The sequence below is a fragment of the Poecilia mexicana genome, unplaced genomic scaffold, assembly GCF_051168715.1.
Source record: "Poecilia mexicana isolate PSO_F unplaced genomic scaffold, ASM5116871v1 scaffold_9, whole genome shotgun sequence".
In the NCBI taxonomy this organism is placed as follows: Eukaryota; Metazoa; Chordata; class Actinopteri; order Cyprinodontiformes; family Poeciliidae; genus Poecilia; species Poecilia mexicana.
In genome coordinates this window covers 3,589,804-3,603,086 of record NW_028263378.1, presented here as the reverse complement: position 1 = coordinate 3,603,086, position 13,283 = coordinate 3,589,804, and the positions used below count along the sequence as shown (strand labels likewise).

At 39.7% G+C, this 13,283-nt stretch overlaps 1 protein-coding gene across 1 annotated transcript in view; it reads right to left on the bottom strand.

Moving 5' to 3' along the window:
* wdfy3 (WD repeat and FYVE domain containing 3) overlaps positions 1 to 13,283 on the bottom strand; it is a 93,714-nt gene that overhangs the window by 59,919 nt on the left and 20,512 nt on the right. The window contains exons 2-9 of the mRNA XM_088008630.1: positions 10,574 to 10,784; positions 9,301 to 9,424; positions 8,303 to 8,412; positions 5,218 to 5,439; positions 3,930 to 4,122; positions 2,952 to 3,138; positions 2,640 to 2,806; positions 519 to 998 (exon numbers count right to left, since the gene is read on the bottom strand). Coding sequence (XP_087864756.1) covers positions 519 to 998; positions 2,640 to 2,806; positions 2,952 to 3,138; positions 3,930 to 4,122; positions 5,218 to 5,439; positions 8,303 to 8,412; positions 9,301 to 9,424; positions 10,574 to 10,753 — 1,663 coding nt within the window. The 5' untranslated portion in view covers positions 10,754 to 10,784. The remainder of the gene's footprint in view (positions 1 to 518; positions 999 to 2,639; positions 2,807 to 2,951; positions 3,139 to 3,929; positions 4,123 to 5,217; positions 5,440 to 8,302; positions 8,413 to 9,300; positions 9,425 to 10,573; positions 10,785 to 13,283) is intronic.

Below are 13,283 nucleotides of genomic sequence, written 5' to 3'. Positions count from 1 at the left end.
AAAAGTTATTAAAAACAAGTTTTTGTCTAAATTAAGGTGAATTCATGGTTCCTTTTTCCACATAATGTAACTGGTAGTGTTTATGATAAAAAAAAAAAATAATAATAATTATGTGATCGGTATCGGTGATCGGCCCTCATGGGTGATCGGTATCGGTATCGGCAGGAAAAAACCTGATCGGCACATCTCTAATTTTTGCTCTAGTTTCTACTGCAAATACACTTGAAATAAAAACAAAACTAACTTATAAGTAACTTTTCAGACAATAATTTCTTAATATTAATGAAAAAATGCTAGTTCCACTGGCAAAATATTTACACTTTTTCCCATAAAATAATCTGCCAATGTAACTAGCAGTTTTTCATCAGTATTAAGGAGATGTTGACTAAAACGTTACTTACTAGTTAATTTTGTTTTATTTTAAGTGCAGTCAGATATTTCCACCAGAACTAGACCAAAATTCCTTGTTGAAGTTTTGTGTTTTTGCAGTGTAATCTTTGCGGGTGAATTTTTCTCACCTTGGTCGTTGTTTTGCGGCTGCTGTTGCGACGCCGGGTCTTTGAGCAAGGCGGCGTACTTGTGCAGCAGGTTGACCATGACTTCCAGCAGGCCGACCTCCCGCAGCACGTCGCTGAACACGGGGTCGTGCCTGGCCAGCTTCAGCAGGGTTCTGACGGCGGTGATGCTGCAGGAGAGCGACGTGCTGGACTTCAGCAGCACGCACACGCTGAACAGCTCCTTACACGGCACGTAGTTCAGGCTGAACACCACAAACTCCAGCAGCTCAAAGTACTTGGTCTGGGCCTCAGGCAGCTTGGCCACGCGCTCGGCGAACTGCGACAGCGTGTGCTGCGACTCCAGGATGAAGTAGTTGGCCGGCTCGGCGGCGTAGATGTTCCCGATGGCGTCCAGCAGCATGCAGGCCAGGCGGCTGGTTTTGGCCCTCAGGAAGGCGTTCTGCAGGACCGAAAAGGCCTGGATGTTCCGAACTGTGTGACCTGAAGGAGACACAAGAACAACATATAAACAGAGATAAGAGCTGAGGAAAAAAATGTATCTGTTTGGGATAAAATATTAACTGGGAGCAACAACGAGCAAACGCTGAAGTAAAGGACACGCCTCACTAAGAGAAACACACGAGTGATGATGGACACTCTCCATGATGTTACACAGAAAGACATGAAGGTTCAGAAGAACAAGAGAGTGAGAGAAAGAGGCAGAGAGAGTGTGAAAGAAAAAATAAGGAAAGGAAGAAAGGAACCAAGAAAGAAAGAATAAAGACAGAACAAACCAATCAACAAAAAACAAACTAATTAAAACAAAAGAAAAAAACAAAGATTAAAAACAAAGAATGAACAAAACAGAAACAAAAAAGAATGATTAAGCAAAGAAAAGCAACAAAACTTAAAGAAAGAAAAAAAACAGGAACTAAGGGAGGAAAGCAACAAAGAAAGAACAAAACAAAAACAATAAGAAAAAAAAGAAGAAAACAAAGAATGAAAAAGGATCATCAAAAAAAGAAAGAAGCTAATCTACCACAGTGGTGGAAACAGACCGAATTCCACAGCACATCTACATGTTACTTTTGTCAAAGTCAAGCTAGCATGACTGAGCTGCATCCCTCTGCCTTGTTATATTTTTCTTAAGTAAAACTTTTTCATGAACTTATCTAGTTGTCATAGTAATGAGTAACAAAGCATTGCGTCTCTTTTCTTTTATATATCACACATAGAAATTTAAATTTAGCGGGTTATTGATAATTTAACAGCTAGAACCAATGCTAGTCATGGTCAGCGAGCAGCTTTTTGTCCTCCAGCAGGGAGACTGGGGGGAGATCTGGTGTGTGTGATTTCACGGTGTACAGGCTCCACTCTGGGGTTTGTTAATGCAAACATATAAAACTGATCAACTGTTGGGAATGAGAGTTTTATCCCTCATTTAAAAGCTCTGCAGAACCTGAAGCCTTTTCTGTGAAACGGACCAAAAACGCTCAGCAACTAAAGGTCAAGGGGAAGCAGTTCAGAGGTTCTCATTTGTATTCAGGATGTTTGGAGGGGCCGTCTCCAGCAGCGTGACGAGCAGCACAGCGTCTGTCAAACAGGTTCAGCTTCCTGGGATCAGCCAAGCATCAAAGTCATTTCCCAGATTAAGATCAGGCTGCGAGATAAGAGCAGGAGGGAAAAACAAAAAGACTTTTTCAAGTTTGGAGCTTTAAGCTAACTAAACAGTTGGCAAGTCTAACACCCGTCTGCAAGAACATCTCTCCATTTAGACGAATGGAGCAGTTTCCATGATATCAAGCTTCTGCATGCAGAGCAGCTCTCCCCTGCAGCTTCCCCATCCAGCTCCTTCAGACTAGCCAGCAGCAATCAGCAAACACCTAATGGAAGCGCTGAACTCATTTTAAGAGCTGTTTCTCAGTGAAAGGCTGGTAAAAACCCTGTTAAACAGTTAATAGAGGAGCCATGTTGTGATGACTTCCTGAAGGTGGAGTTTTTAAAGAGACAGAGGCCCAATTTCTAGGCGGTAATTACAAAGTTGTTCATTATTGACGTTATAACCAAAAACCAAAATTTGTCTATTGAAAAGGGCAGAATATTAAGAATATTTTGAAAGCTTTTCTGGTTCCAGCACCGTACCTTTCCCAGATGGTTGTGGGAGAACGAACCCTGGCAGCAGGAAGGGGGCGCCGGTGGTGAGGCCGGCGGGTTTCAGCTCCGTCACCCCGTACGTGCACAGACAGGTGACCAGGTTGACCAAATCCTTCAGCGCGTCTTTAGACTCATCCTCCTTAGCCTGTTCCAGTCTGGAAACAGGAAATAGTTTGGATTAGAGCAAACAATAGATCAGTTATATATATATGGTGATAGACACATGATCAAAATCATTAGATAATACATCTCAAATAAAAAAAAAGAAAAGATAAGAAAACATGGCGCTCTCGGTTGTACCTGAGCATGAGGTCGCAGAGGAATGCGTAACCCTGGCACATCCTGAAGTCGTCCAGCAGCGTCTGCGAAACGTCGCTGGAGTCTTTGAGGAAGCAGGAGAGGCCGGCGAACATCTCCACGATCTCCAGCGGGGAGAGGTCGTCCGACTGCTGCATGTTCTGGACACATGTGGACAGACATTCTTTCTCTGGAAAGAGAAAAGAGAAGGAGGAGAAAACATGGAAGTTATTAAAACCATGTCCTGGTCGCTTTCATCGTGGCTTTACAGGCTGGACAGGAACTCTCTGCTGGTTCCCACCGGCCTTCGTGTGGGAAAAGGTTAAACTTTTCATGAAGGGAAAAAAAAAGCTGGAAACGTCAGAATGTGGAAAGTTCAGCCCTGTCGACCTTTTCAAGGGATTCACTTTTATCCTGCAGGCCTTTCGTCCCCTGAGGTCGCTAAAACTGGCTGTTTTAATTATGACTGTCACTTTTGGAGCAGAGAAAAACTTTATTAAACTAAACCAAACTATTCAGTCTGACTTCTAGCTCAACTTTAATCACTAAAGGTTACCCATTAGAGCGAGATGTTTCAGAGTCTCCTGTCACTTTAAATCCCAAAACTCAACATTTACACTCAAACATGAAAATGCTGCAAACAGATGAGCAATTATACAACCGTACATCTTTGAAAAGAAGAAGTGGAGCCTCATGCACAACGAAAAAATGTCAATTTTGCTTAATAGGTCTCCTTTAATTCTTTTCAGATTTATAATAGATATTTTGGGCTTTAACATATTTTTCTGTGTATTCTATTCACGTTGTTCGATTAAATTGATGCTGATTTATCTGGTTAATACATTTTTGTGCACTTTTTTTGCAAAGGACTTTGTTTTGACAACATCTTATAAAGTTTTACTGTAACAGTGCTGACACTGTGTAAACTGATAATCTTCCTACAACACACACGCTCCATTGGATCAAACATGAATGTCGTACCGTGGATGTATTTGACCACGTTGACGCTGAGTCCGTGTCGGGAGATGGTGGTGAGCACCTCGCCTGCGCTCCTCCTCCAGGGCAGGTTGTGAGGAGGGCACCAAGAGGTGATGGCACTGAACAGCAGCTGCAGGTCGTCCTTCTGGGCCAGCTCCTCCGCCGGAGACACAAAGGTGCACAGCTTCACCAGGATCTGTGGAAATAAAATGGAGCAAAACGAAAATGAGCGTCTTTCATCATGCAGCTGGCATGAATGATTGGGTTAAAAGTCTACACCAGTCTTCATATACCTCACATTATTTTTCTACAATCAAAATAATTCACCATGTTTAGGATGCGTTCACACCCATTGTTTAATCCGGTTTGTTTGGGGATGTGTGAATACTAATCAAACTTTGATGTGGAACAAAAAAGCGAACTTTGGTCTTCATACAATCCTTGGTCTCAGTTTGGTTGAAGTGAACTTTGGTGCACTTTGAAAGCATTTGTGAACACCAAGCAGACCAGAGACTGCTCCAAAAGCAGGAAGTGGACGACAGCGCAGGGCAATCTGGGTAAATACAACCAAAACAAACAAGAGTCTATTGCTAGCGTGAAAATGGCTTGTGTAGAGAAGTCCTGCTTGTTTACATTTCAAGAAGGGAGTTGTGGTTGGTCAGTGTCTTCTTCAGGGGTTTTGTGTTGTTTCTTTCAATGCTCCTTGGTGCAGCACGTCCAGGTTTTTAAAGGGTTTTGTTCATTTTAAGCAGTGCAGTGTGAAAGAGAACTGCAGTAGCTGAAAATATAACAAATGTTGCCATTTTGGTCCCCAATTGAACCGAGTCTACCAGACTATAAACTAACTTATGGGGGCGCTGCACCAAGAACCAGTGAAGGAAACGACAGAAAACTGGCTGAAGAAAACCCTGAGCACAACTTCATTCTTCTTGAAATGTAAATAAGACTGGACTGGTTTCAGATTTCAGCAGTGGCAGGATTTCTCTTTTGTCTTTGGTTCATGAGCTATTTATCCTGTTAGCGCTAGCCTTGTGTGTTATTTTGGTTCTGTTTACCCAGAATGCCCTACGCTGTAGTAGTCAGTTTGGCGTTTACATTTGATCTGCACCAGAATTCACTTCAATCAAACTGAGACAGAGGTTTGTCGGTGTAGGTTTGGTCTGCATCAGTTTGATAGCGCATTCACATCTCCCCAAACAAACCGGACTTTCAAGATAAGCAGACTGGAGCTGGACTCAAGCGGACTACATGTGGCTGGTGTAAAGCTGAAAGAACCATTTCTTTTTTCCACCTGGACAAAGACTTTCTGGAGCAGCGCTCGGCGGTCGGCCAGCGGCAGCTCCGGCTGAGTGTGGGCCTGGCTCGGAGTCTTCTCCTGGTTGGGTGGGGGTTGTGGCGGCTGCGGGGTGGGGCCCGCTGGGGCTTCGGCCATATGGGGCAGGTCAAAGAACAGGTAGAGGCATTTCACCAGGGTGGAGGGTACGGACATGGTTGTCATGCAGTCCACTGTTTTCTGTTGGGGGCAGACGAAGGACAGAGATGAAGTGAATGTTAATTAAAAAAGGAAAGCGGCTCCTAAATCAGAGCTGAGTGGTTAATGTGGAGCCAGAACTGTGTTTGTGTTAAGATTTCCCATTTAGGTAATTTCAGAAAAATAAAACTGTTCTCATTCCAACACTTTGTCAAAAATGTCAAAACAAAAGCACGTTACATTTTAAAAAAACAATTTGTTACATTTTACAAGTCAATAGTTCTGAAATATAAAGATAAAATTTCTGAAATGTTCTCCTTTATGTTAGTTTCTTTTACTTGAATCAGAATGGTAAGAGAACAATTTTACATGTCATTTCCTTTAAACTAGAGAGCTCACTATTGTTTTGGAAATCAATTCTGACAATTAATCTGGCAGTAAAAATGCCTTTTTATACAATATTAAATATACATTAAGTAAATAATTAAATATTTTTTAAATAAGAAAATAAACATTTTATTGCCTAAAATACAACTCCATTAGCTGGTGAAGGTAATCCTAGGTCACTTGAGGAGTTTTGGCTAAAACATATTTACAGACTAAGATGTTTTCTTTTATATTTTTTGTACAATTTTGGCTTAATTATTGCTCTGAATATAATGTTAATTTCATCAAATGGCCTTTATATACACCAGTTAACAATTAATCAATTAATTGACAATTATTTCAGTAATCGATTCATCACGATTAATCTGATTAATCATATCAGTCCTACTTTAAACTTCAACATTAGCTTTTAATTTTTTCACTACATACACAAAATAACTTAGTACTTACAAAAATAAACATATAATCAAATTTAATTCAGTTTATTTATATAGTTTATTTATTCTATTTATTCTCACAAAAAATGTTGTCTCAAGGCACTTTCTAAAAAAATTATTTCAATTCAATTACTTCCTGCTATGCAGGATCGTGCTGTTTGATGCTGTTTATTGGAACAAAATAAAAGTTTATCACAGCAAATTATGAGAATAAAATTATTTAAAACTGACCAGTAATGAGTTTCCACACTAAAGCAGGAGGCTGCTAAAAATAAAGACTAAAACATTTTTATTTTTAGCGTCACGCTGATAAATTGTTATTTGGTTGTGGATTCTTGGCCGAGTTGCTGTGAAGAAAACAAAAGCGAGAGCGGCCATGATGGCCTGAAGTGTGTGTTTCAATGTGTGCACTTTACAGTTGGTGTTATGATGGCGAACCAGAGAGCTGTGCTCACTCCGGCGAATGACTCAGATAATGAAACAGCCTCCCACACACCTACTGAAAATAAAGCTCACAGTGACTAAATCACACACTTTCTAATTTATGATAATTATCACACATACAGAGACAAATAAAGGCGGAGAGAAATGACCGCAGTATTTACTCCACCGCTCTGAAACGCGCCGTTTCTGATCGATGAAGGAGAGCGGGAGGGAGAAGAAAAATGGAGGAATAAAGCAACAATTGGTGAAGGAGAGTCAGGATAATGGAGGAATGGATCCTCACCTTTAACAGGTGAAATATGTGTGAGTGTTTACAGGCTGAAACAGAAAGATCGACGGCTGCTGCATCCCGAAAAGTCACGGTAAACGCCTCGCAGACGTTATTCAAAGTGTGAGTAAAAGTGACACAAGGAGGCTGTGGAGGAAATATGGCGGAAGCGTCGCGCCATGTCAAGAGGAACAGACACAAAGAGGCTGAGCTCTGTCTGAACGGCATCCTATTAAAACAGGCAAAGCGAAAAATACAGCAGGGGCTTGTAAAAGGAAGCAAGATGACTTCAGGTTTACAGAGGCTGGGAGAGGCTTGGTGTCTGTCAGAGACACAAAGAAAGACAAAGACTGTCTCCACCTGAAATACTAAGGATGCAAGTTAACGATTCGTTTTCCAGGCACATGGTGGCATTTTAAACGACATTTAAGTCACTATTTTACCGTCGGTTATTATGGAACTACTACCAAATATGACTTAAAATAAATTTGACTTTGTAATTTAATGCCGTTAACTTGGGCCTCTGACTCTTTAAAAACTCCTCCGCTTCCAGGAAGTCATCACAACAGGGCTCCTCTATTAACCCTTTAAAAACATTTTTACCAACGGTTCACTGATAAGGTGTTTGCTAATTGCTGCTGGCTAGTCTGAAGGAGCCAACGCGAGAGGGGGAGGATAATATCATAACATGACGTAAAGCTCAAAAACTTTGATTTTACATGATACTTCCCCTTTAAAAAGCGTAGAACAAATTTCCAGAAAAATGCAAAGCAACTGAAACACGAGTTCAAAAGCAACTCATTTTGCTTTATGGACCATGAACCATAATAAATGAAATACATATTTGATGTGGATGACTTTGGTGATGCACTCATCAAAATATAATGTCTGTTCAGTTGTTGACTGTATGGTGTTTTCTTCATAATTTAGTAATTTTATGAATTCAAGGCTCAATTAAATAAACTTGATTGACTGAATTTGATTGATAGCTTATCAAAACAGTTAACCATCTTTGCATAACATGAAGTGCTAAATTTAATATTTCAATATTCGATTAATAACAATTAACAGAAATAATCATCTCAGTCTTATAAGAAAATATTAAAAAATGTCAAAAATATTCTCTGTCATTATTCTGGTGTTTAACATAAGCAATTAGTTTTGGTACCATAACTGACCAAAAACAGTAATGGTTTAGACTAAACTAAGATCCTGATAAAAAAAAACATGGAAAATTTGCAGTTCAATGCATGAAAATTTCAAAACCGTATCAATACTTTGGTGGGCAGTGGCACATTGAACCTTCCTGCAATAAGAGGACAGTCTGCAGATGTTCTGATGGATTTGACTCAGCGGTGTCTTTACTGACCTGTCCAGAGGAGGCCAGCAGGTTGATGGTGGTCAGCAGCATCCAGCCTCGACTCGCTTCCTCGCTCTGGTTCACCTCCAGGAACTGGACTATGGCTCGACTGGCAGCTTCTGCAGGAGGAAGCACACGGCCGTGCGGTCAAACAGATGGATGGTGACGGCACGCTGTTGCAGGCAGATGGCCGCCGGAACAATGAGCAGACACCAAGTGGATAAATCATCATGGAGGCCGTGACGTGGGAAAGAGCCCACATGAGGCTCCTTGGTTTGTCAAACCAAAACTGTCGCCAGTGAACTCTCTTCAGACATTCAGGCTAAAATCCAGGAGCCAAACTTAAGCTCCTCACTGTTTAGGCCAGAAAAAAACATCAGATGAAGACGAGAGCTGCTGACTCATGTGACATCACGACTCAACTCGTGACTCAGGCTACAAAGACCAGCTGGAGAAATTATAAATGTTCCCTGCTTGCAGAGAAAAGGCCTGCAAAGAATCTGTAACTAACTTTGCAGGAAAACACCAGTTTGGATCACCGCTTCCTGAAACCAACCTCCTGTTGGGGTTGGTTTTCTCCTGTTCAGTATTCTTCACCCAATCGATTTATTAGTAATCACAATACTTTGACCTTTATGAATTAAAAGTTTAACTAAAATGTGAAAAAAACTAAAACTACTAATATAACTAATGAGAACTAAACTGAAACTAACCGATTTTTAACTAGTAAATACTCTCTAAAAACTACTTATAACTAAAGAATTACACAAAAAGTCACAACAAAATAAAACTAAGCTATAATGAAAAACTCAACAACCTTAACCTTGTCAAAAAGCTTCTTCAGTCAGAAAAAGAACTGGATTTGTATGATTAATCTGCATAAAGTAACTGCATCAACAGTAAAACTAACAATTCCAACAGTTTAGGATGGTGTTAAACATCTTTAATTGCAATTTATTGTAGCAATGATAATGAAAGTTCTTAAAGATGATAAATGCCCAGCTCACCTGTGGATTTGTTGGAGGCTCTGCGTCTGATCTCGGTCACCATGAGTCGGGACACCTGGGTGGTGAACTGCAGCAGGTCAGAGAACTTCTCCATCATGCTGCTGGGCGGAGCATTGCCAAAAACCTGCAGACAAAACAGAGCAGATTTTCTTTAGCTGCTTAAAGTTAAAGTAAGGAACAGATATGATCATTTCTGACCTTTAGTAATTCACAGATTCCTCACATTTACAGCTTAAGGAACAGACAAATGTGTGTTAGAAAACATAAAGGCGTATATTTTTGCTTTGTTCTGAAGATAAAACTGCACTGCTGTGAACAAAGCCTCCTCCTCCTGTGTTTGTGTCTCCAGTAAATCTGACAGAAAAGTGGGCCTGCTGCACAGGGAGTGCTTCTGAAATCTGACATTAAATTACGCCACCAGTGTCTGAATCGCTGCCAATGCTGGATAATTAGCTGACAAGTCTTAGTGTTGCTCTTCAGTCTGTCGAGGACACTCAACCAGGCTGCATGCAGAACAAAAATGGAGGATTGTTTTATAACTACAGCAGGCAGGAGAGTTGGAAAAGCAGCCATCATTATGTTCACAGTTTTTATATGGAAAAAACACAAATTTAAACCTCTACTGGCTCACTGTGGTACAGCAGGCAAAAAAATACAAACATGCTGCTAATGCCAAGCACCTGGTGTTGTTCTGTAGTTCTGGCCCAGCTTTCTGTATTATTTAAAGTCAAAACTGCTGCCATGTTTTTCTATTCTTATTTATGAATTTTGACATGTAGCTTGACATATAAGTCTCAACAGATACAAGTGATATTTAAAAAAATACAAATCAGAAACTTTAAGTCAACATCATTTTATAGGCATGTCACAATAAGCAATAAATCAATTTATCACAATTAAAATCAGATCAGTAATTTCCATTCACGTGATTTATTGTTTTTCTCTTGTAAAGAAAAGGACAAAGAAAAATTTAACTCTTGCAAATGTATCAAATATTCACAAAACAATACTCTCACAGCTTAAGAAAGTTAATTGATTCTTTGTAAATCATAATAAAAACAGGTGGTATGTTCTGAAAATAAAGTGGACCTTTAATTTATAGCTGAACTTTGCTGATACTGTAAGAAAAGGAAAAAGGTGAGAAGAATGTAATTTACTGGTTCATTTTGGTAGAAACAGGAAGGTGTTCTGACTGCTCTCCTTCCGAAGAACAGATGTAACAGAGACGATGGGTATTGATCCGCCTGGGTTTGGGCCTCTTGGAGCGACTTACCCGGTTAAACACAGGAAGCATCATGTAGAGCTTCTCCTCCTGCTCCTTCTGGGTCATGTGACGAGGCGGGTGGCACAGCTCGGAGAAGAGGCGCCGCAGGTGCATCAGGCCGAGCGCGTTGTCCTGCGGGCTGCACTCCTCCTGCCGCGGTCGCCCCATGATCCGTTTCACCATGTTCATCTTGAGCGGCTTTGTCAGGGCAAAGGCAGCCCTGAAAGAAAACAGATTTAAATCAGAGGCAGTGATTTACACTTGGGCTAATGTGACAAATCTATCATGAAAACATCAAACTTTTGTAAGTCAAAACAAGAAAAACTGAAAAACAACAATTGCCACAGCTGGTCATCCAAGCAGAAACACAATTAACCCCGATTTTGTTCTTTAGATGACAAAAGCTGCAACAAGATGGAAATAATAATTTATCAATATCGGCCCAATACTGTTAAAAAAAAAAAAAGATTAACGTCGACCAATACCGATGTTAATAAAGATACATCTGCATGTCTACGTTAAACTATATCCTCTTAGGTAACAATGTTTCATTTGCCAAGAATCTAAAAACTCTGAAGAAAGTACAAAATCTGAAACAAATGTTTTTTTATTTTGTAGATTATGTTGTAGGGCTGGACTAGATAAATTTTTCTTATCAGTCGATATCAATAATTATTGATTCATCTTTTGTTTTAAGTATCTGAAATATTACCAAACTGGTGGCATGACATTTCCAGTTTTATCCACCGTTTTTACTCCAGTTTTTATTTTTCAGCAGTTATGAGGCACACCGACATGAAATTGCTGCTGTGCAAGTTACTCAACAAGTTGTTGCTAGGTAACCAAAGAGTGAGTGAGTGAGTTGATGCCTACATCCCCAGGATGCTGTGCGGTTCTGGATCGGATCTAGTGAACATTCTACATATTGAATAGTCTATCTGATGTATTATCTATTGCTAATTAAATTCACTCCAGTATTAATCCATTTCGTATTGGAAAAATGTATAAACAGTTGTAATAACCATTCCTGGCCTATAGGGGGTGACATGTCTGCAATAAATATATATCACTACATAAAAGAAGAATGTAGTCTGCATGTCTCCGCTTATTTTGATCATATACAATTCTGTTTATTAAAATCAAAACAAAAATAATTTAATAACACCTTTTGTGGTTTACGACAGCAACAAATATGTCATAAAAAATAGCTTATTACCCAAAAATAAACATGTTATTATTATGCAAGATGACTGTAGAGCACTGTGACTGTCAGTTAATGGTCTGTTTTTTTCTGACAGAACAGGAACAGGTAAACAAACATTGCTGTTATTAATTTTGAGCTCTTGTTCCCTAGAGAATGGTTGAGAATCAGTACATTTAGCCATTTGTTCCACTTGCCAGCGTCTCTCAAGACTATTTGAGCTGGTTGCTAGGAGACACTCGTTGAGCCTAAATAGAGCACATAAACATCCAATAATAAAACCAGAAACAGCAGAATTATAATGCAAGGAAATGAAGGAAGAGTTTAACCTTGAAAAATATATTTTCCTCTTCATATGCCCACTCTTTCATCATGTTGTTATTTTGAAGGAACAAATGCTTTTACTGGCATCATAATCAAGGTAATGAAAACTGGAAAATGAAGCTTTTCTGCTTTAGATTGATTAGCAGTCCTTATAACCATCTCCACTCAGGTTCCCAGAGGATTTTATTTAATCATTTTTAAATCTTTAACTGTCTGGCTTCTCTGTTTTGCATTCAATGAAAGCAGAGACAAGATATGTAAAGAAAAATACTTACTGTTGTACCCCCCAGTAATATATATATATATATATATATATATATATATATATATATATATATATATATATTATTAATCTGAAAAAATCTTTCTCTTAAACTTTCAAAAATGTTCATTTTCATCAACAGTTAGTGTTTTCAGACTCTACTGTCATATTTAAGCTGAACTCTTGGACATGCCTGCTCTAAATGCCGTCATGCAGGAACACAGGGAGCGACATCATGAAGTCATCCGACAGCTGGCTGGCACAAATCTAGCATCTGTGACACTAACAACATTACTCCACACTAAGGACTTCAGAAAGTCATTTTAGCAAAACCTCAGTGCTGCCCTCTGCTTGAACTCCAACCAAACGCTGCACAACACAACAGTCGCCATTTGCTGCCGTTTTATTCCAAGTGGAGAACAATTTTTTATTTATTTTTTTTTACAAAGCAAGCTCTCAGAATTTAATCCAGGAGTGCAAACAATCACGTCAGAACTGTGGTATCTGGAAACAAATTAACATTTAAACATCTCTTAACTGTGTTTAGTCAACGTAAGACCCAAAAGCCAGAAATGAAAGGAACAACAAATACTGCTGTAATCATGTTGTGAGTCACTCCGTTGAGTCACATCACAGCTTTGTGGCTTTTATCTGTAGCTTGGCCAAAGATTTCATCAGAAAATAACCAGAGACAGGGCTGGATGCTGTGTTGGTCTCAGACACATTTTACACACATGATGGGGGGAAAAAAATCAAAGCAGAGAAGGATTTGACATTTACAATACAGCGGGTGTCTGGAAGCAGCGTAGCGCAGCGTTCGGCCCTTACTAACCCGCAGCTCTGCCTGTCTGAGATAAGGAACTAAAACAAGTCCAGCAATAAAAGTGTAGGCTTTCAAAGGAAGGTTATAACCCTGCCTGGAGCAGGTGGAG